Below are 23,864 nucleotides of genomic sequence, written 5' to 3' on the forward strand. Positions count from 1 at the left end.
TTGGCGCGAAAAATGGGAATAATGGGAATTAAGAAAGCAAAAGCAAAAAAGAGGGAAAAACTTAAAAGAAGATAAAATAAGGAAAAGAGGATGAAATTGAGAATAGATTGAAGAACGGAATAAAATAGAGAATAAGAGGAACAAAATGGATCACTAAACCCGCGAAATAGATATTCGACTAATACACAGCAGTAGACCCTAAATCCATCGTTTCGTATCTATTTGACTATTACACGTTGACTAGTTATCAGTTTATTTCTCGAGTTAAATTCTTTAACTCTAGAAATGCGACAGAATCAAAGGGAATAAAATAAATTAAAGAATTGAATTTAATAAAGGAATAGAATAGATAATAGAAGAAGGAGTAGAACATAGAACAGAATCGAATGGAATAATATGGATAAAAAGAATAGAATAGAGAACAAAGAGACTGGGGATTAGAATAGAACAGAACAGCCGGAATCTAATAAGAGACGGGTCCAAGGCGTGAAGAGTGGACGTTTGGGAAATGCACACTGGGAAGTATAAAGAAGAGCTATAATAAACATTTTTTTCAGATGTGAGATACAACTTAACATATAATATCGCATAATTAAATCAATTAAAATTTGACAGACAATTCAAAAAGTGGTTTTAATTTTCAAAGTGAGCTTGCGAAGACTTTCGAGTTTTCGCGTGACAATTTCCTCAAAACAGACAACTATGATGAGCCGGAGAGGAACAGGCACTTTTAAAGGTATTAAATTATTAGTTAATTAATTATTATTATTCATATTATTATTTATATTATTATTTGTATTTAAAAATATTCCACCTCCTTAGCTATTTCTTATGTTTTTCCGTTTTATATCGCTCTTCCCTGATCCGTTCCTCCCTGCTCAATGTCGTTTAAATTTTGTTGTGACTACTGAACTAAAGTAGAGTGACTAATGTACTTTTCGATAATTTCAGAGGGAACGAAGTCCATTTGATAACCACGGCACTGCTTTTTGCAAGCATAATGAAATATACTCAAAGAATAATTAAAAAGAAGGGTTGGAATTGAAATTGCACCGAAACAAAAGAGTATTTGGTTTCAAGAGAATAAATTAATATTTCCAACTAAATTAACGTAATATACGAATTAAATGAGTAAGCAATTATTTTTTTGGTCTAAATGAACTGAAAATGAACTGAGATGAAAACTGAATAAAAACAGAAATTTAGTTTGTCTAAATACGTCAGCTTTCAAACTTTTAAGATTGATTCACTGTCAAATAAACGAAGTGTTGCCAGAACACTTTCCTTTTTGTAATGCCATTTATTCTTTGTTCTTGAACTGTTGACAAAGGGAATTAGCGCCAAACGAAAGCCGCATTTCTGCTTGCTCATTAATTACAACACGCATCTTTTTCAGTGGTTGATAAGAGAATTCTACAAGCCTCAAGGGTCAAAAGTCTCGGTTATATTTAGGCTTTGACTTCTTATTGGACAACTCTTGGTTTAGCTCTTGGCTTTTAAATGCGTTATCTACTGTTTTAAACGGGATGACGTCACAATCCATTGTTCAAACATGAAAAGGGTCTGTCTCAGGCCGATCTCTCAAGAAACGAAGCAGTCGATGTATGAAAGCAACTTCACCAGTAATGATTAATTTTCGCTAATTCGTCTCTTATCATTGGCTCGCGGATCATTCCGAAAAGCCATCAAAATGCGTTGATTGGCATAACCCTACGAATACTAATTGTTGATTGGATAGAATTAATGAGCGGCTATGTGGAATCATAAATTAGGTCTCATGTTTGATAAGCCGGCGAGACTTGATTGGTTGGTTGAACAATAGCACCTAATTGCACAACAAAACGCGTGGCTAATATGTCCGATTCTGATTCTAATTACTTCATGCAATAATGGCAGGCATTGAAAAACGGAATTCTAGCGAAATCATCTTGGAAGCTTTTCTTGGGCGCGTGTGATAGTCCGAATTACTTAACTAGATCGAAAAAAAGGATATCTATTCAAGTCTAGAGACTGTTGGCGCGAAATTGAAGCACACTGGTGATCGTGGAGAATACAATTTTACGGTAAGGGAACAAGACATAAAGGTCGAGTGCTCAAAGAAGCCCTGAGGAAAAGCTTTGGGGCCAGAATCATTCCTCACAAATTCATCTCTTCTTCGATTGTTTTATGCTTGAATTTTAAATCGAGATGTTGAGGCAATTCTTTGGAGCACTGGATCGAAAATTGGTCTTGTTTGAGTCGTTTGGATCTCCCGGGAAATTTGACTGAATCTCTTTGCACCTCACACAATGGTTCATAATGTCGAGAGCGAATCGTTGCTGATTGCCGATCTGACTTCAAAGAAAGGCTTAAATCATCCTAACAATGGCTTCATGCACTTGGAAGCAGAGCCTTTGCTGTGGTACGGTTGTAATTATTTCGAAGGATTCGACAATTTCAGCACACGCGACGGTGATTTCAATAACTGAATCAAAGTCACCGCTGTACTTTAGTTTATTTTCCCACAAGCGGAATCCATCTTGTTTTCTTCAGCTCGAGTATATATTGATCTCCGTCTCATTTTGCTATTTCCTTGTTTATGACTCTTGTAGGGTGTTTTTCTATTTTTCTTTTGTCTGATACGAAAGGTTATATGTTATTTAGTCGCTTAGGAGAAAAAAATATACAATCAGCTATCGAAGAGATAGACATTTACTTTTTTGTGTGGTAGGGGTGGGGGAGATAAAGACTTCCAAATTAATGTCTAAATAATTACGTCTCAAATACATATATTTTGCATATTATTACAATGAATTCTCTTTTGTTTTATTCCTCCCAAATTTCCCTAATTATTTGAATTTTTAGAAGCAAAAGTAGATTGACTGAGTTTGTACTTTTGGATGAATATAGTTACATTCATTACAATATTTAAGATAATAAGTTAATAAAAAAAATTTTTCTTCACCTTTACTTCCATCATTCCAGAATTCGATTAACTGTGTTTTAAACTTTAGCTGGATTCATAGTTACATTTATTACGGTTTTAGGATTATAAATTTAATAGGAAATAATATTTTTTCTGCCCCTTCCTTCATCCATGGCCTTGGGGAAACAAATCTTTATTCTTTTACTAGAGAGAAAACTTTGTTTTTATCCAGCTGTTGAGTCTAGTCTACCAATTAAGTAGCATCTCATTTGTAGGCAATCATTACATTGATCTATTTTTCAAAATCTGTTAGATTTCAGATTTTTATATTGCAACATATTGTCCCAGCTCCATACCTATTGTTATAAGTGTTATTTGAAAGAATTTTGAAATCAGATTAAAAATTAAAAAATGAAGATTATTGGCAGAACATATTTCTTTATATGTATTTATTCTTTAGTATTATTTGTATTTCAAGATGTATTATATATCAAATGCATCTTTTAAGGAAGTACTATGATTATACTGTTAATACATATATTTATACATAAATTTTAAGTGTTTTTTGAATCTTATGTTTCCACCTTTTTTATTCTTTGAGTTTTCACATTTTGTTTGTCATTTATATAATGTGCATCTTATCATTTCAATAAATTATTATTATTTCTAAATTTAAGAGTATTTGATAGCAAATTTTATCCCTTTTTTACCATAAGATAAAACATGTAGCTAAAACAAGATATAGATAAATAATTTTGACTTTAAAAGGCATCAAAATTAGAATCAAAACTACATTGTATTGTATGCAAAAATCACCTTTTCTAAGAAGAATTTTGAATTGATATTCTTAATGAAAACTATAATATAAATTATAATTATAGATTAACAAGACCAATTTTTAAAAACCCCAATGATTTCAGTGAGTATTTAAGAGCCTGTTTGAACCATGTTGTGTAACTCAAAAAAAGAGACTGATAAATATTTTGCAAAGCTCAACCAAGATTGCAGCCATAAAAACTTGTAATCGTAGCTTCAAAACATTAATGTAGAGTATAGTAGTAGGAGTTTGGTGTTTGCTATTATCTCTGATATGAAAGAATTCCTCAATATGACTTAATAGAATAAGGCACATCCTTGTCAAGATTGTCAAGGTTTTTATGCTTAGAACAGAATAAATATGACAAAGCTTGATTGATGATTTTTTGTTAATTTTTAATTAACAGAATTTGAACTGGCACATTTAGAATAGAAAACTTATTTTGTTGGTTTTGTTATCAGTTATTTCTGTTTTACTACTGATACTAGTGTTTATTATATATCATGAATTATCTTGCCTCTATTAACCTACATGGAAATGTATATATTTTCCATTGGATAATGCTACAGCGTCTGTCATCAATTTCAAAAATTAACTCGTAGTAAATTTTAAGAATTGCTTTTCCATTATATTGCTAATGTTTTCTCATAACAATTCAATTAAAAATTTAGGTTCAACTAATTTCATCACCATTCTCAGACTTTCATCCAATAACAGTCTGATTAATTCACTATATACTTGTGAAGGCATAATGGTGTAATTTCATTTAGAGCCACCCTACAATACACCAGCATATTGTAATCAATAAGATATCTATAGATTATTGGTCCATCATGATCAATCTAAATTAGATTGAACAAGTTAAATGTTTATTTTATTTTATTTAAAGCTTTATTAGTTCATTTTGGGAAACTGCTTATGATACTAGGCCACAATATTGAAGTTGGTGAGAAGTAGAATTTTTTTCTTAACATGACAGGTAACTTGATTGGTATCTATGTCATGACTGGTAACCAACCATTTGAAATCTTCATTAGCTCTTATTCTCAGTAATTCTAACTTTATTGAGCAAGTGTGGTAAGATTCAGCCTGTGATCTCTAAATGGCTTGGGCGTATTGTAAAAATTTCCCATTTTGGACCACGTATCATTCTCTTGAGAATAATCTTTTGTTTGAGTTGTATCCATATTCATATATCTTCTCATGTACAACGATTAAACTAAGAAATTATAGTCTTGAGAATGGCATATGATCTGAAATGGGAAAACATGACACCCAAGCCAAAAAGGTCTATTGTCTCAACTTCTCTCTAATCCATGTAACGTTTGCATACCTAAAAAATGCAGACTGAAGCATTTCATTGACACCCTCTTGGTGAAATCACAGGGCTCAAACATTATTGTTTGCCAGTGCAACTAAACATTTTGGCCTGGTAATTAAATTTTCACATCAAATTCGAGAAAGTTATCTTTAATTTATAAGGGAAACAGTAACATCCAAAATCAACAGATTGGCAGCCAAATATCTAGGATTGCCAAGACTTTAGTTGATACTTTTTATTTAAAAGTTAGAATCTAAAGTATAATCTAAACTTCAAATTGCAAGATTAAGAAACTGCCTTAATATTTTACCATCAGTGTTAACAGAATTTAGGGTTCTTACTTTGTGTTTTACGTAATTCAATAGCCTCCAAGTTATACAATAGAACCAAGCTAACACTAAGAATTTAGTATTGTGTCCTCTATACAAAATTATAACCGAATTTTGCCTAAAAAAATTGTTTACTTCTTACATGTTTTATAGAAGTCAATTTTCATTAGCCTAATCTTGGCTGTTGTTATTAATTTATTAGTGTAACTCATAAGTAATAATATACTTCCAATTCAATGAATTAGAAACAAGAATTCTGTTCATTATAAATTTACCACATTCATTGACTTCAAACAAACTGAAAATGATACTAGATAGCATCAAAATGTTGAGAAAAAACCTTGTTCTCAATGGTTTAAAAAAAATTTTCGTTGGAATTTTTAGAGTATTAATTTTGCATTTATACTTGGAACTAATGACTTTTTCATTTTGTGAATGTCAGGGTCTAATGAAGGAGAGAAACCATGAGTACTGCAAAAACTACAGAGACTGATTCAGCATCAACTGGTGGAAATAACAGCAAAGCAAGTTCTACTTCTGAAACAACAGTCAATGATACTTCATCATCTGATGGGAAAGATTTACTTCACTCCTTAAAAGGGCATGTTTCATTTGCAAAGCAATGTCTTGGACTTTTGCAAAACCAAATGAAACATGCCATGGACACTCTAGATATCCTTCAGGACCAAGTCACTAAAGCTCAATCAACTATAGATAAAATAGAAAGAAAGGAAAATAAGAAATCAATTTCTGAGAAAGGAAACTCTGTTGATTATATAGCTTCAATAGATGATGGAACACAAAGGGAAGTTCAGTTGCATGGCCATCACATGATTGTTATTGATAGCAATGGACAGCCATTGTATTCTATTGATAAACCAGGGACTTCTTACAGTATACCTCCACAACACCAAGGGGGGGCATGCCTTTGTTCAGCATGTACTAATGGAGGGCAGCCTGTTTTTAGAAGTGGCCAGGATCATGGGTGTACAGATAAGGGGCAGCAAATTATCACCATTCATCCTGGCCAGGCTGTTTATCCAATTGATGACAAACAAGTTGCATCTCTAATGGGCTCCTGCAAGGATGAAAATGATGAAGCTAATGTTGAATCAAAGGCTGGTTATTCAAATGATGGCTATGACTGTCAAAAGAAAAGAAGGTGTTCTTGCCCGACTTATGTTGAAACTTCACCCAGATCTGAGGATGATGAAAATCGTCCTGAAAGTCCCCATGGAAACTGCTCAAATGCTGGATCAAATGCAACAACAAATGCAATAAGTAATTCCTCCAAGTCTACATCACCCATAGCAACACAGCTTCTACAAGTTATTGATGTTTTACAAAATGCTGGTGATGACGAAAGGATAGATTCAGAGACTTCTAGCTCCTTTACTAGATCTCTTAGAAGTTCAAGTACCAGCTCTTCAATGCCCTTTACGGGTAGGTCAATATAGATAAAATAGTGCTACCATGTAATTAACAAATCAATTTTTAATGTGATTTTTCTAATCTAATGCACCTGTGAGCCAAATCCTCTTTATATCCTTTTTCCTTTGCTTGAGCAAGAAAAACTATTAAAGGAGACATAGTACAGCTTGCAGCATGGTCGCGATCATGACCTACCTAAATTAAGGAGACTGCTTACAGGATAGTCATCACCCTTTTCCCTTGAAAGGGGGGGGGAGTACTGGGAACATTGAAGAATGTTTTTTCCTCAGTGTTGGATGAATGGGGGCTTATTTTCATGGGGAAGCAGATGATAGGTGCAATAAGAAGTACAATTTTTTATCTGCCAATAGACCTTGAGTGTAAGTTTTTTACCCATTTGAGATTATGTGTCATTCCCTTGAGTATCAATTCTTTGGTTGCAAATAAAACAAAGGATCCTATTCTCAAAGGAATGACACTTGATCTAAAATGGGAAAACAAACGCCAAAGCTAAAATGTCTACATCTTGGTTTCACTTGCCATCATTTCCTGTCTCATGTGGAACGTTCATAGCTGAATTGCAAGCATTCAACACAACTCTTTCTGGTGAGAGCAAATGGTGGTCAGTGATTGTCCACTATTCGGAGCAGATAATGCATATTACGAGATTTCAAGCTCAGGTCTTTATCAGCTGATTGAAACCCAGCAATACGCAATGCAATATAATTTTTTTAAGAGTGCAGAATATTTCTAAACTTGTCCGCAGCTCTTTATGATCAGGTGCGAAAAAGTCAATGAAAACTTAAAATAAAAGCTTTACTACGAACCCAAGTAGAGCAAAGACTTATTAACGACACTCATAGACAAACTTACGGTACCTTTTGCTTGATTTTAAAGTATTTTAGTTACCTTTTTTGGTTGAAAAGACAAGATACTCTTCAGAGCCGCCATTTTACTTTTTTCTTTACTTTGCAACAAAACGGGCTCCCAAACGACCACACGCGTCATTCATCCAGTAAAATGGCGCGAAACCTCAGATGATTTTTTAAGTTGTGACGTGTTTCCGGGACCAAATGTTCATCCCAGACCACGAAAATTAAGCCAAAAATATGACCTTAAACTTATCTCCTAGCTCCAACGAGCAAAATTTTTTTCAGCAAAAATTCTTTTACGAGGAAAACGGCTAGAAAAATCTTCATAGGATTACTTTTTGTTTTGAAACCGGAAGTTGTATTTCGCTCGAATGACGGCATGTCGATAAAGGGTTTGACGCGACAGCAGCCAATTGGAGGGCAGGAACAATGCCATGTTTTTGGACAGGATTTGTTTTATTATTATCTTGTCCTACAACATGGCGGGGATTCACATGAGAGTAAACTGCGTACATCTATGAAATTTATGACCTTATTTCGATTATATACAAGAAACGTTTGCATAATACAGATCTTGATGAGTTCCTTAACTATTGTTTTCAAGGACCTGTCCCACATCCCGTATATACGGCGTCTGGTACAGGAATCTTAGCAGCAGCAGGCCGTAAGACCAGAAAACAAGACATGAGCCCCATAAAGAAAGAAAATCAAGCAGGTATATTATAACTTTACTTGATTACTTTACTTGAAAACGTTTAGAGAATTCATCGTTCCGCTCCTCGTAGTTACCGTTCCTCGTAGTTACCGTTCCTATGTTTAGTAAGCTCAGTAAATAAGCTAGAATATCTTAGAATTTAAAACTCTAATAGCGGGAAATTGCTTATAAATTTTTCCCATTAAAGTGCGACTACATCAACCAAGGCCACCCAAACAAATTCTAAATCAAATCACACACCACATGTTTAACGCTGCAGAACAGATGAATGAGTGAATTTTGGATCTTAAACTGTTTCTTGTTCACTCCTGATCATACACACACGCGTATAAAGTAAAATATATGATTTTCAAGAGGAAAATGTGAAAATTTGTACAGATTCTATTGTTTAAATACTCAATCGTGATTGCCTAATTCGTATGGAAACTTGCCTGGGTGGCCTTGGTTGGTGTACTCGCACATTAATTACTGTTCTTTAAAAATAAAAAAAAAAGTCTCTTAATCCTTTTAGACAGATACTGTGTAGTCGTTTATTGTGGATCAAAATTTTTATTCCACTGGGAAAACTGCTGCAATGGTGATTAGTTCGCTATTATTGTCTTAGGGGGCCCTTGAATTGGTTTAATGAGTGAAGAACACATCTACGGTATCGGGTAGAGATGTTTTCCGATCTTTTCGCGCACGCGCTACTGTCAGCGCATGGAATTGACGACATTCGTTTAGCCAATCATAGCGCGCCTGATTATCTTACTCATCATCCAATCAGAATGCTGGGTCAGGGCATCTTCACGGCACGGGACGTCTTTACGGTTAATTCAGTTTTCAAAGACATACGAAACAGCCCTATCCAACCTCTGTAGACCAACTATCTGTTGACACCATTTCCTGCCTTCCAGGTCGCGATGCAGAACGTGAACTCCCCGAACTAATGAAGGTCCCACCGCCAGTGCTAGCAGCAACCTTAGAACCCGATTTTCTGGTCGTTCCTGGTAACAGCTACTTCGCGGACAGCCCTCCGTCTACTGGAACTCCAACCAGGGAAAAAGAAAAATGGACATCTAGTCGAGACGACAAAAGTTCCTACGAAAGACGTAACTCAAAAGATAGCCAACTATCAGGTTACGAAACTGCGAGCACATCTCTCGCTGATGTGAAGAAAGAACTTGTTGAAACGATGAGGTCCTCGTCTGTAAGTTCGATGGCGTCGGAAGGGTCTTCGCGGAGTCCATCAGAATCGTCCATTTCGGAGAAATGCGCCACTCGAGGTTTGGATGAGTCGAAAGATGCCAATCCATTGGGGGATAAAATTGTTCGCATTTCAAGGAGAAGCTCACAAGAGAGCACAGTTCGAGACAAACAAAAAGATCATAGCGCTGTTTATTCCCCGACTACCTTACATAAACACCCTGACGGAGACTCGGGTTCTCTGGACTCAGAGGTGACAGGAAGTAGCTCGACGCGTCGCGCAAGGCCGTCTTTATTAAATTCCCTCGTGACAGACGCGGAATCTCCAAATATACAATCATCGCCAATATCTCCTAAAAGGTCTTCAACGCGTGCATTAAAAGCTACTCCACTCAATTCTCAGGTTACAATGACAGAGTTGAACGAAATGCGACGTAGCCAATCGTTGGAGTATACGTCGAATCCAGGAATCGTACGGATATCGCATGCCACCCCGATGACATCGGCTGTCCAATCAAATCAATCAAAGACTGATACTCCTAGGTTAGCGCCTACTGCATCTCCGGCTCATTCTAACGATAAAATAACGTCTTCAAGGAATTCTTGCGTTCATAATTCCGAATCCAAGTCCTCGGATCTCTCGCTTGTTACGACATACTCCGTGGCTCAAATCGGTAACGACGAAGCGAATCCTCCTCTTTCTTGTACATCGCCTACGAAGAGACCGAATATTCTCTCTCGAACACGCCAAGGTAAAAAGGACATCCCACAAGGCATAGTAGTGTTAGTTCCTACTATAGAGGACGCGAGGCAATTAATTAAGTCGACTGGAGGGAGTCAGGCCAACACGCCGGTCTTAGTCCCTCGGAACGTCTTAAATCAGTTTAGCGCAAATGGGGAAGCGCCAAAAAGTAGCGTGGATAAGCATGTTACGAGCGCGTTGCCTGGGAAACGGCCACATAACCAAGACAACAGCGCGTCCCATTCTGGACCCAAGAGACGCCACAATGAACCTATGGTTATAGACTAAACTGTATCGGGATGGCAGGGGAAATGTTTTAAAATTCAAGCGATTTTTCATGTGATGTAGCCATTCTTTGCGCACGTTTTTACGCAAAGTTTTAATACCAGCAACGTCGATCGACAATTCAAACGCAACTGTGTTGCGCTTCAAGTTGTACGATTTTGTTACAGTACCAGTATTTTTGAACAGTACACTTTTGCTGACCGTGCTTCCCGCAGCTTGTCGTCTTGTGAATTCTGAACTTCAAGGTTTTAAGTCGTCGCTCTCTGATAAAGATGTGAACTATAGAAAACCTACCTTACGAACATCAGTCTTTATATCGCTATTTGATTGTTTTGTAGATTGTATAACTATCAGATTTTTATTGTTGAAGCCGCGGTAATGGGAGAGGTTATCGCGCACCTGATTTCGCGGTGGAAGTTGTGCGCAAAAAATCCAAGTGATTTTCGATTCGCTCAAAAAATGAACGTTACGTGATAAGCTGCACAAGTTTGTCTGAAGTTTTCTCCACTCATGACTGCAGTTGAAACAAAGAATATGGTTGTCCTTTTTGTGGTTACACAAGCAACTTGATCTTCCTACGACTTAAAACGAACAGTGTAGAAAGAAAAGTCTCTCAATGTTAATAGCATAATCGGAACTAACTTATGTTTACGAAAAGCACATAAAATATTGAAACTTTTATTATTGAATTTCTCTCTAAAGACGATGAACCCTGAATGCATCTTGACGAAGAGATTTTAAAGTACAATCTTGAAGATGGAAAAGTTGTAAAACTATAATTTATTTCGCATATCATACATTTTTCTTAGCAGTAAAAGTCGGAGTGAGTCTGTAATTTAAACACGGTGTGAGCTTGCGTTACCTTATTCAGTTCGACCTTCGTCATTACTCATTGTAATAACAAAAGCTGTTTTGAATAAGTATAAGCATCTTGCCCTACTACCGCAATTGCTGGGTTTCACCAATTTGACATCATTTCTTTTCTCATGCCGAACGTTAATCATTTAAATCGCAAGTGTTCAATATAAGTTTTTCTGACTGACGACACATGTTGGTAAGTGTTTGACCACCATTTAGAGCAGATGAGATTCAAAGACGTTTATCAGTCGATCGAAACCCAGCAATAGTGACCATGAGGGAAGACGACGTCACTATAAGGGGTGACTGCGAAGAGACTCCCGTCTTAACCGCAATTGAAAAAAAAAATGGCGTCTTTCACATTAGTCGACTGCACATGCTTTATACTTCCGGTAGCGGTTCGGGATAGCGCGGCTGTAGTGCCTCAAAGACTCGAAAAGAGACAAGTAGGATAGCCATTTTTAGAAAGAGAATTCCAAGAATGCTACTTCACCGTAGTGTTAGAAAAATAGCTAGGAATATTATTAAATTTTCACGAACAAGAATACTTATTTGTTACAGTGCATGCGCAGAGAACTAAGGGAATGGGAGGAAAGAAATGGTGAATGAAAGTATAGTATTTTTTACATTTTTGTTGCGGCATGTGACGATACTGATTTTAAGCCAAGCGTGCAATTCAGCCTGCGACTGCTAATCTAATGAAAATTCTCGTCGACGTCACGGCCATGGCACCCCTGCACTGTATGCTACACATTCTACTCACAGACGTCAACTGAGAAAAACCCAGCTCCTGAGATCATTATTCATCCAATTAAAATACTTGTACACAGTACTGTTAGGGCAACGGTATACCATCACTTGACTGTGAGATTTATAATCTATTGAACAACCCAAAACCAGCCTGTGACATTACTAATAATCCAATAAAAATTCTTATACACGGAACCGTCACGGTCACGGTACACTACCCCTACCTACTGTATGATACAAAATTTATTGACCAACATAAATTAAGGGATACTCAGCTCGTGAGATAACTACTCATCCAATCACCATTCTCGTACATGGTGCAATCACGGTCACGTCACGCTACCTCTCTACTGCTACTGTTACTGTTACGTAGTCTATTGGCCAACACCAATACAGGCAAACCCAGCCTGTGAGATGATTAATAATCTAATTAAAACTATTGTATCTGGCGCCGTCACTGCTAAGGCGCGCTACCTCTCTACTGTATGTTAAATAATCTATTGACCAACCGTCAATTGAGGAAAACCCAGTCTGAGATTGCTAATCGTCCAATTAAAATTCTTGTACATGGTGCAGTCACGGTCACGCCATGCTACCCTTTGGGCGTAGTTTATTAACTGGCATCCATTGCCCCTAATTCAGCCCATGAGAACACTGCTCATCAAGATTGTTGTACATGTTACGGTAAGGATTACGTGCCGGGACATCACCCTTTTTTGGCTTACATCGAGTCACATCCAGCCTACAACAACAGCCTGTTTAAGCAAGAATCTCATACACGGCGCCGTCACGTCACAGTTTACCTATGGCACGGCACGGTACACCTATATAGTTTTAAAGTCTACTGACCATGAGTTTAGTAAATACAGATGGTTGTCTCGGCTTCAGCTGGTCCAGACGCAAACAACGATCCACTTGGGGTAAAACAACAGGTGTGGACTTCATCAGTGTTGCACTGAATGAATAACAAAACAAATAGCCTCTTTAGCTTAGCCTTAGTAGTATAGGGAATGGGGGTTCCAGCGCAATCTCAACACGGGCAAGACCCGTGTCAAAAATCCACCTACGGAAACAACCCACTCCAAGTGTGGTTGGGGGCAACAGCGCAAATATGTTAGTCTATATATGGAGTGCGAAGATTGTAAAGAGTTTGTTTATGATTTCTGTGTAAAGTGCTTGAAACCCAAGTTTGTACCTACTAAACCAAATAAGTATATTTGTTGTGGTAAGAAAATGCAAATAGAAGACGACACGTCAGCACAGTGTTACGAGTGCGGTAAAAATATTCGTAATGCCGTGCCTTGTGCTACCAGGGAACAATATTATTCCAACGGAGGTCGTAAGAAGACGCCATACAAAAGAATAAAATACTTTAGGGACTGGATGAGTCATATCCAAGGTTATCGACCGGTATATTTAGATAACGAAGTAAGGAAGAAAATCATAGACCATTTAGAAGAGCCAACCCCACAAAGTCTACGGAAGACATTGAAAAAATTAAAACTAGGGAAATATTACAAAGCTATTCCCTATCTTTTGTCTGAAATTACCGGTAAGTCTATTCCCGAGGTTTCTGATATGACAAAAGCCGAGTGGATGTTTTGTCGGCTGGATAAGGATATTCCTTATTACCCTGACGTAATTTACGAAATATTTTACAAGATAGACCCCAACCACCCCCTGTTAGGATGGATTCCAAGGCGATCGACATAATAATGATAACAGCTTTGACCGTGGGTTTTTTACTTTCACGTGGCGGAAGTGGCGTGCCTAGGAAGAACAATGAGTTGTTTACGTGTAAAACAATAGACAACATTCCGATCATGCCCCTTCGCCTTAACAACCAGCAAGTTTGAAAGTAGACTCGATATTCACTTTTAGGATCGCTGGTTGTTAAGGCGCTCAGGAATGTGCCGACGTCAATGATAGCTTCAGACATTTGATTACGCATATGACCCAGACAGCCGGCGTTCAATATGTAAATAGAATCCTGTTTTGCTCTTTTCAAAGCAGATGTTTACTGAGCAAGCTTTCTTTGAAGCTCTTCTTTTGCCTCCTGGTAGATCTTTTTGCGAGATTCCTCGGAAAGATCTTTTACGACTGTTTTTTTATTCCTTATGTCCGACTTTAATTTCTCGTACTTTTCCTCTTCGGCTAAGATAAGCGAGAATTCTACGTCGTCTATCTTTCTGTCACGCAAAGCCTTTGAGACAAGGTCAGTAATTGTATTTACTTTAGCCCTTGACAGAGCTATTGTCGTGTCGTGTTTTGATATTTTGCTTGACAACTGTTTCATAATGCCCGTAGCAACAGCCGAAATAATACCACAGGCTGCCCCAACGCCGGCCAAAGGAACTCCAACAATTATTCCCGGTCCAGTAAGCGAAGTAGCAACGCCGGAGCCCGTTAACACAACAGATATGGACCCTGAAGTTATCGCAATCTTATGTAGCGTACTCCGGGCTCTGACGTACTTTTTTCTAACTTTTTCATAGTGTTTTGTCTGCCCTTCCAAGTAAGCCAGGATTAAGTTCGCTTTATTCAGACGAAAGTTTTCAGCGTTTAATTCGTTAGGTTCCTTAGGAAGTTCAGGATAAAGTGGAGGCGCTGATGGTATAACATCCATTATATATACTAATGTACGACGCTTTTGGGAATGATATTGAGGAGCAGCCACATCATGACAACAGGGATTACTGGAACTGGAGGGCCTTTAGGAAGATGTTTCCGCATGCAGACCCTAGTAAGTTCGAAAGAAGACCCGATGGGATTTACTTCAACGGCTCCAGAATGTACAGCAATGAGGATTTGAAACCTACGCTGGTCGATCAGATAGACTCTCAGCTGAAGCATCCTAAGATCTTACCGCATAAGCCTAAACCCGTGCAAGGTTGGTCAAAGGAATTATTGCTTGGTACCAGTACTTATCCGATACCCGCAGTTTCATTTGATAAACACCCAAGCTTGGACCTAACGCTGAACATGCGGATTTCTAACGAGCATTCCTTTCCGTTAAAGGTGCGGGATATCTTCAAAGACGTACCCATTATTCATACCACCGCTAAGGAATCTCATGAATGGTTAAGTGGTCCTAACATGCGTTATTGGCCGCAGCAGCTGAACTTTGCGGTTTGGTGTGCCACTAGCGGCTGTGGGGTAAGCGCAAACTTGATGAAGAATTCATTATTTATGTTTCATTTTCACTTCACGGTTAGGAGAATACTACATGAGATGGGTGTTATTGCGCTGCCGGGAGATGCCACGTTTTATCCAAGAGATAACAAATACAGCGTGCCGGCCTATAACAGGCTTTGTAAGGAGTTTGACGTTGTAGGGAAGGATTTCCGATGCACTACAGGCGCTAACAATGGGCTGGGGCATATTTGGGCTTATTGGGGGATTGGTGGGCACGAGCTAAGCGATAAGGAAGTGCATACGCTGCGGTTGCAGTGGGACACTGGGTATCACGAAGAAACTCACGACAGTAGCACCTTCTTTGAACCAAACGCTAAGACCACTAAGGAAGTCAGAGACGGACCTTTGTTCAAAGACGAGGGTGGTAAGTATGCAGGGGCCAATCCACTGATTATTAAGATTACCAACGACGAGCAAACGAAGCAATACTTTAATTTCATACCCCCAGAAGGTAAAGGACTAACCAAAGCCGGCCTTGCCCGTTTGAACCGCAGCATAGAAGCTTACGTGTATTCCATCCTTGGAGCTCAGGTAAACACCCGATCCAGCATAGTGGGAAATACTGGCGCCGCAGAAGAAACGCGAGCCGAAGCCTTGATCTTATTCGAAAGTTCGATTTTGGAGGGCGACATTAGCAAGGGCGTACAGCGTTACCAACTAGCTATACAAAATTCTAAGGCAAGGTTGGACTATGCAGTAGCCCCGGGTTGTTGGTTAATGCCTAGTAATTTATCTATAAATACTGGTTCTGTAGTAGGATACAACAACAAACTTCAACGAGCTACTAAGGATATGAAGTTTGGGGTGAACGACGTGAACTCTGACACTCTTAGGAACATTCCTCACTTCGTAGAGAAGCCAAAGAAGGAGCACGTAGAAAAGCCCGCACCAAAGAACGTAAAGAAGAAGGTCCTACCTGCGATACCTGAGGAATATGACCATAACTTACTAAAAGCCGGCTTAGCCGCCGCGGGCGTTGGTCTGAGTTATTATATATGGCGATGAACAACCCCTACGTAGCTGGAGTAGATTGTGTTTATACGACTTACACAGGCGAGAAAAAATACACCCAAGCATCTTGGGTTGATGTCACGGGCATGTCCGTGAATTTGAACTACTCAGGAAAGAAATTGATAATATGCAGTATTTGCATTGGTACGGCGAGTGATGCAAACGTAGGATTTCGTTTCTGCGACGACAATGGAGTATTACAGCCCATGCGCGCGAAGACAAACAACAGAGAGCCTACACATTTCTCGGTAGAGCCGCCCGACACCAGCACCGAAAATCTCTCGGTTTGGACTTTTCACATGGTTGCCGATTGCCATGGGAAGGTAAAGTTGCAAATACGCGTAGATGACACGGCGTCGGCGTGCATAAATAGCATAGAAGATCAAAGAGATCGACCTTATAATCACGCGACCATCAGCACTCTTACAGTGTTAAGCCTGTGAGAATCTGTGATTCTTAAATTATATGAATCCGCATTTAAGTGAAATGCATTACGTTCACTACTTAGACGTGAAGGAGTACGAAGGACATGAGTGGTTTGATATGGGAATGTGGGTTGAAGTTGGAGGTCCTGCGTTAGTCATTTGCACCATTAGCATTAACACGGGAGTGAGCGCGAATGTGGGGTTTAGGCTTGTCGATGAGAATGACGAGCCTTTGCCCCCCTATCGAACTTCCCCGAACAGCAGAAGAGCGACCCACTTTTCGATGGAGCCAAACAAATTTAGCGGAGAAGATCTGACGCCGGTCACGTTTCATATGGTAATTAATTGTAAATATGCTAAGTTACAAATATTTCCTGATGACGGTAGCAACGATGGGCTGACGCCGGGTGTCGCAAGGATAAATAGTATAGGCATAGGCAGCCATATTATCGATGCGGTTTGGAGTCATAAACCCATTTCCACTATGAGCGTGCTGCCGCTAGCCCCAAATTATCAGGGCGGCGCAAATACTATCTTTCATCATCCTCAATCAAGGACGCGGAAAGAGCGCAGCAATTCTAAGGACAGGAAATCCAAGGTCCCTTCATCGACCTAGCTTCTTCAGGAGTACCACCCCAATAGCGACGACCAAGATCCAAATGTTGTTACCCACGAACTTCAACAGTTCTCCGCCGGCCCTAAGTGCCAAGGAAACAACCGAACCCAGCAGCCCAGGAAGACCGGCTGCCATCTTTTTTCCCAAGTCCGTCAGCCCATTGCCTAATTTCTTTACGCCCGCGCCTGTGGCCTTAAGCGCGGATAGGATAACTCCTACTACGCTTGAAATAGCGACCGCAAACGCCAGCGGAATACCATACTTCAAAAGGGCTCTTTTTACCTTTTCCTTGGTGGTAAGCCCCAGCTCCTTTTCCAGGTTTTCCTTTTGCGCCTGTAATTCCGCAAGGTGTACCTGAAGGGTTTCTGATTCCCTTTGAGCTGCCTCCCTTTCCTCTTCGGGACGAGTCTGGTCGTTGATTATTTCCTGCTGCCGCTCTATTTGCCCCTCCAGGTCTTCGATGGCCTGATCTCTTTGCCGGATTTGCTCCTCTTTAGTGTTGATTTCGGCAACCAACTGCCGCCGTTCCTCCAAAGAGCTGGATATGGTGATATGCAAGTTTTTAGCTTCCTCTTTTGTCAGGTCTAACTCCTGTAAGGTGAGGTCGAAAGCCCTTTGGGCTTGGTCTCTATCGCGTAGGGCATTGTCTCTTTGTCCTCTAATTTCTATTATTCTTTGGGTTTTGTCATCAACTTCTCTCTTTTGAGCATCGAGAAGCATTCGGTTTTGCCGCATGTAATCTGCTTCCCTTTCTTCCATCGCTTGCTTTAGCTCTTCTACTTCCCTTATCGCCTCAGGACCTTTTCGTTGCCACTGCATTATGGCCTTAACTCTTTCGACGGCTTCGTCAATATTCTCACTATTTTCTCTCATTCTTTCGGGTAAGTTGGGCTCTCCTAATGCCTTTCTAAGGGTTGAAGGAATATTTTTATCTGCGTAGTATTTACCATTTATGTCCCTGATGACATATGGACGAGCATTAGACCTATTTAACCTTGCTACTATGACTTCCCTACCCCATTCGTTATCCGCGTCGAACATTACTTGGACTTTGTTTGGTTCCCAGTTTGGGAATTCTTCCTTGATCCTATCAAAGTCGTCCGGGGTTTCTTCCATGGATTCATCCATTTGTTCCTGAACCTTACTAAGCCATGCAGCGCCGGGGGCTTCGGGGATGTCGCCGTCCGGACCAAAGCTGCTTTCCGCGGTTTTGCTCCTAGGAGGTTTCATCATCGTGTTACTACCAAAGTCGATGTTATCGAGCTTTATGTATTCTGGTATGGGTTTGCCTGGGTTCTTAGTGCGGTATTTGTCTAGGAAAGCCATCCAGCCGGCGCGGGCTCTTTTTCCAAACCGACGCACCATGTTACCTCGGAATTCCGTGGGGTCGTTGGTTTTAGGTAGTAAAGACTCGTATTCATCGTCGTTAATGTCTACTTGACCTTCTTCGGTAAGGGGATCAAAATCACCTTCTACTTCCATTATATATGATAAGCTCAAAGTTAAACCCCAACGTATTACCTAAGCAGGTTGGCGGACTGAAAGCAGAACGCACCTTTCACCGGGTCACCTTTACCCCCAGCAGCGCCAAACCTGGAGAAACGCTGTACGTAGGCGTGCCCCGCCTAACGGATAACCTAGTCTTAGTTCCTGGCACCTTGGCTTTAAGGTTCGACCTAGCGGTGCAGTCAAACCCCACAGATGAAAGGATTATCGTTAACAACCTTGGTCGCAACATCGTTTCAAAGATGCGAGTAAAGTTCGCCGGGGAATCCCTCTTAGACTTAAACAACTATGACCTGTACACCACCTACAAAGATCTGTGGCTGACTGCATTCGAAAGGGCACAAAAAATAGAGCAGGGTATCGGTAGCGCAATATTACGTAAGGTTAGGACTCCCACCAAGACACAACCTACCGATTCTGGCGACGCAACTGACGTGGCAGATGCAAAGGCCATCAAGACAGCCTATGGTACTAAATACGTAATACCATTGGACTTTGAGGCTATTACCAGCCACGGGGTTTATTATCCTAGACAGTTGAGTGAGTTGCAGTTTGAAGTGACCTTAGCCAACATGGCTAACATCATTGGCGGGTTAAGCACTGCGTTGTCGGGAAGTATTCATCCATACGCCATTACCAACCTGGAATTGCAGTATGAAACCATACACTCCGAAGATCTAGCACGTAGCGCTGGCATGGAATACAGTGCTGGAAAGGCTTTCTTGTACGACCACGCGGTAATGTACAAAACCTTTAGTTTCCTGGATAAGACAGACGCGGTAATTACTCAGAGCATTAATTTACCACGTCGCAGTCTTACGGGGCTGATGTTGGTATTTATTAAGCCTTATGAAGCCGGTAAGCGCGACTCTGAAGCCTTTCATAACCCCGGCATCACCAACGTCGGGATTAGCATCAATGGAGTTCCAAATAAGGTGTATTCGCAGGGAATGAAGCCCTCAGACATCTACAGGGAAATAAAAAGAAAGTTTGGGGATCAAGTTGCACCCGGTGAGTTCTTTACCAATAAGTATGCACTGTGGATTGACATGCGAACCACCAACGACGAGGATTTACATGGGCAGGGATTGCGTCTGGTAAATACCCAGGACGGCATTACCCTGGAAATCAAGCGTGACTTAAACGCTAGCGCAGGCGACTCAGACAAGATCAACGCATACATCTTCGTGGTGTCTGACGCCCAGTTGAGCGTAGAAATGAATCAGCTAAAGAGCGTTGCGTATTGATGCGCTGCGCTCCCTCATCCAAAAAAAAAAAGGATAAAATATCCCTTACGTATATAATGCTTCGCGTATTTGAAAACAATGAAACTAAACTGCAATGCATAGTGCAAGGCGATAAACTTTATTTCAAAGCAAAGGAAGTGGCGGCTGCGTTGGGTTACGAGCGTCCAAAAGATGCAATTAAGGCGCATGTTTGCGATAAATACAAGGTAAAGCTTAGCGAACTTAGAGTGGAGGTGAATCGCCTCCCCTCTCATTCACAGCCTAATTCCCTGTACGTAACTGAATCTGGGTTGTATCAGTTGATATTTAGCTCTAAGATGCCAACGGCAGAGACATTCCAGGATTGGGTCTTAGAGGAAGTTCTCCCTACCCTCAGGAAAACAGGTAAATATGCAATGGACAAACGCTTTGACAGTCCTAACAAGTTGGTATTCAAAATAGAAAATGAATTTGATCTGCATAAGAAGGTCGTAAACTACATACGTCGATTCCACCCTATCCTACTGCTCGCACCAGGTCTTGGAGAACTACAGGACTCAGCTAGCAAAAGGATAGTATGTTGGCAGAAAGGGTATCAGGCGGGGCAACCCGACATCTTAGTCCTTAATGCACATAAAAAACATAATGGGTTATGCCTGGAGTTGAAGACGCCTAAGGGTAACGGCGTATTATCCTCAAAACAAGAGGCGTTACTCACACAATACGAGGCAAATGGTTACCTAACCATGGTGTGCAACGATTACGACCTTATATGCAGGGAGATCGACCATTACGCGGAAGGCATTCGTGTACCTTGTCCTTGGTGTGTTAAGGCTTTTAAGACGCAGGAGGCGTTAAGGACTCACCAAAGAATATTTCATAGATATAATGATAGTTGAACAGACACACTGGCGTAATCTGACCGTTGGTCAAACTTACAAAATAAAAAATTATGTCATGTTTGAAGATATCAACCGATTGAGGTTAATCTTGATGCATGACAATGAAGAGTGCACTTTATGGGCACCTGACTGCGTGCGGTATGTCCTTCAAGGTGAGGAATACACACACGTAAGAAGTTATGGTAAAGTGAATGGTCGATGGAAGTTTGACATCGAACGCCGCACCGACGCTAATCCATTATGTGATTAGTCATCCTCATGGGCGGTTAAGTATTGGTCTGCTATGTCGGACCTCATTTTTTCTGTCATGTAATTAGTATGGTAAATTAAGGCTCCTCCTGCGAACGCTGCGATGTAAGGTAACATCATATATTATTCATTTTTCCATGCTTTTCTTACAGCAAGGTAATGGTCTAAGGGCTTGGGTCCGTCGTACAGGCAACACCAAATATGTTGACCGCTACGTAGACAGCCACATCGGACGCAAATGCCGTCCCAGTGTTCCCTGTCTTCCCATCTCACGCCCTCAACGTCGTCAAAGCATACGAAGGTCTGGTCTATTTCCTTCTTACGTCGCGTGAGCGCCCGGGAGGTTTCGTGGGGACAACAACGTTCGGCTAAGTCTCCGTGGGTTTCACAGACGACATCTTCGAGGTGGTAACGACGACAGCGGTATTTATGCCAGTTCTCCTCGAAGTGAGGTTCATCGCAACGGAGACAACGGTCTTTGAGGCAGACTCTGTTCTCGCGGTGATATCGTAGGGCCTGTACAGTGGACAGTTCCTTACCGCAGTCACCGCAAAGGGTACTTACGGTCTTCTGACAGACTTTCTTGGAAAGATGGTATTGCAGTCGCTGCTTGCTACTAAAAGCTCTATCACATTGCATGCACTCCATTATATACACCTTATTTTTTATTGTTATTTTGTTAAATGCTGCAAAGAGGTCTCAAGTAAGGATCTATCTTTTATTGTTATTTTGTTAAGCCCCCATTAAAAGATGAGGTATCATTCTTTCTCATTGTTGAAACCAGCAAAAAGATAATCATGTTAACCATTCTTCGATCGTGATGATTTAACAAAATAACAATAAAAGATAGGTCCTTACTTGAGACCTCTTTGCAGCATTTAACAAAATAACGATAAAAAAAAAAGAAAGACCTATGCTAATTCCTCTTACTGGGGCTTAGTAAGATCTTCTTTGCGACCTCTTACTCTTCTCGAACGTCGTCTAAAGTCCTTTGTGCTTTAGTATCCGCGGGACACCAATGTCCAACGAAGTCTTCTTCAGAGAATACCTTATTACAGTGACAGCAGCTGTGTTTCTTACGAGGCGTCGGAGGGGTAACGATGATGCAGTCAGCAGGTAGTTCGCACGTAATGCAGTCCATATATCTATGGGGGATATCGAATGAAATCCTTGATGGACTCCTTAGCCCAGCCCGCCATTGTCAAAAGCGCGCCAAACCGTTCTGCACGCTTCAGACCGCACATTTCATCGTACAATTCCTGCACGCGCTCTTTTAACCGGTCTATCTCTTCCCTTTGCATTTCTATGGTGTCTCTTTTATCCTTTGCGTCGGCGGTAATCCTTCTTACTGCTTCCACTGGGTCCATCTATATATGAACCCAGATCACATGCCTTGTAACGCTCTGATAGTAGGACCCACCGGCTGCGGAAAGACCCAGTTCGTGGTAGAGCAGCTATTAGGACCCTTTAGATACCGCTTTGACTACATAGTGCTATTATGCCCCACCTACGTGAACAACCGCACCTGGACGGGCATAGGAGTGAAAGACGACGACTTCTTTGTAGATATCTTAGATCCTAACGAGTTATCCAGCCATTTGAAGTTCTGGCACAAGCAATTCCCTAAAGGTACACAGACTTTACTCATACTGGATGACATTGCCTGCGGGGACGACGTAAAAAGGCGCACCTCCGAATTAGTGAAGCTCGCCTTTAGTGGCAGACATGACAACATTAGCGTTTGGTTGCTTTCCCAGCAGCTTACCAGCGTCTCTAAGCCCTTTAGGGAAAACATAGGCTCTCTCGTAGTATTTTATACTCCGAGCAAGTCTGACCTGGAAACCATTTTAAGCGACTACGGCGGTGAGATATCCAAGGAACAGCTGCACGAATACATGCGGCATTTAAAAACGCACCAACATTCCAAAATGATCTTCTCTTTGAGGTTTCCGTATGACGTTCAAATCTCGCTACGCGAGCTTCGAGCGTAGGATATATATGGAGATTGAGCAGCTCTTAGATGAAGTCCCCACGCAGTTAGACGAAAGTAACCTCAAGGAACAACTCAACATCCTTGTGTCTTCTGGGAAGTGTAAAGAAATGATAGGTAAGGAACTTACCCATGAGCAAGTTAATAAGCTGTCGGAAGAGGAGGTTAAGAAGTTCCATAAGAGGTATGAGGCTGCCCTTGCAAGTAAGACCACAGACGCCGTCGCAGACTCCGCTATCCGACTTGCAACTAAATTGCTTGGACTTGCACTGCCCATAGACGACGTGGAGCAACTACAGAAGGACATAAGAGATGACTATGTCATATCCCAAGAACTTAAGATAACCTGTGGGTGGTTGTCTTTGAAGTGCGGTAAGTTAATGGCAGTCGCCTCTGCGGCTTTGCACGTAGTTCAGCATGTCGACTTGAAGGAGGTACTAGGTTCCTTCGGAACATCTTGGAAGGACTTCAAGAAGGACAGAGAAGTCGAAAAGGTCTTCCAGGCAGCACTTACTGAGGTACCTGATCAAGTCG

General features: G+C 40.6%; 3 protein-coding genes across 4 annotated transcripts in view; 2 read left to right on the forward strand and 1 right to left on the reverse strand.

Annotated features, from left to right (window-relative positions):
- LOC116304148 (uncharacterized) overlaps positions 1–23,864 on the reverse strand; it is a 37,727-nt gene that overhangs the window by 2,204 nt on the left and 11,659 nt on the right. Inside the window, exons 9-10 of one of the 2 annotated variants that reach the window (XM_031713816.2) lie at positions 13,060–13,165; positions 12,272–12,952 (exon numbers count right to left, since the gene is read on the reverse strand). In XM_031713816.2, coding sequence (XP_031569676.1) covers positions 13,067–13,165 — 99 coding nt within the window. In that variant the 3' untranslated portion in view covers positions 12,272–12,952; positions 13,060–13,066. Of the gene's footprint in view, positions 1–12,271; positions 12,953–13,059; positions 13,166–23,864 lie in introns of those variants that run through there. The other variant, XM_031713817.1, reaches the window with a different exon arrangement.
- LOC116304147 (uncharacterized) lies at positions 1,563–11,443 on the forward strand. Its single transcript, XM_031713815.2, has 4 exons — positions 1,563–2,063; positions 5,815–6,815; positions 8,280–8,390; positions 9,287–11,443. The coding sequence occupies exons 2-4, from the start codon at positions 5,837–5,839 to the stop codon at positions 10,603–10,605; spliced, it is 2,409 nt and encodes an 802-aa protein (XP_031569675.1). The 5' UTR covers positions 1,563–2,063; positions 5,815–5,836; the 3' UTR covers positions 10,606–11,443.
- LOC148904475 (uncharacterized) lies at positions 13,206–22,015 on the forward strand. The gene is made up of 2 exons (XM_089025272.1): positions 13,206–13,762; positions 21,493–22,015. The coding sequence occupies exons 1-2, from the start codon at positions 13,336–13,338 to the stop codon at positions 21,498–21,500; spliced, it is 435 nt and encodes a 144-aa protein (XP_088881398.1). The 5' UTR covers positions 13,206–13,335; the 3' UTR covers positions 21,501–22,015.

Source organism: Actinia tenebrosa, unplaced genomic scaffold (assembly GCF_029948245.1).
Source record: "Actinia tenebrosa isolate PJP-AT-01 unplaced genomic scaffold, QUT_ActTen_1.0 PGA_scaffold9__36_contigs__length_13948895, whole genome shotgun sequence".
Taxonomy (NCBI): Eukaryota; Metazoa; Cnidaria; class Anthozoa; order Actiniaria; family Actiniidae; genus Actinia; species Actinia tenebrosa.

Coding starts and splice junctions, on each gene's coding strand:
- LOC116304147 (XM_031713815.2), top strand. CDS start 5,837: ATGAGTACTGCAAAAACTACAGAGACTGATTCAGCATCAACTGGTGGA. Junction 6,816..8,279: donor CTCTTCAATGCCCTTTACGG/GTAGGTCAATAT, acceptor ATTGTTTTCAAG/GACCTGTCCCACATCCCGTA. Junction 8,391..9,286: donor AAAGAAAGAAAATCAAGCAG/GTATATTATAAC, acceptor CCTGCCTTCCAG/GTCGCGATGCAGAACGTGAA.
- LOC148904475 (XM_089025272.1), top strand. CDS start 13,336: ATGGAGTGCGAAGATTGTAAAGAGTTTGTTTATGATTTCTGTGTAAAG.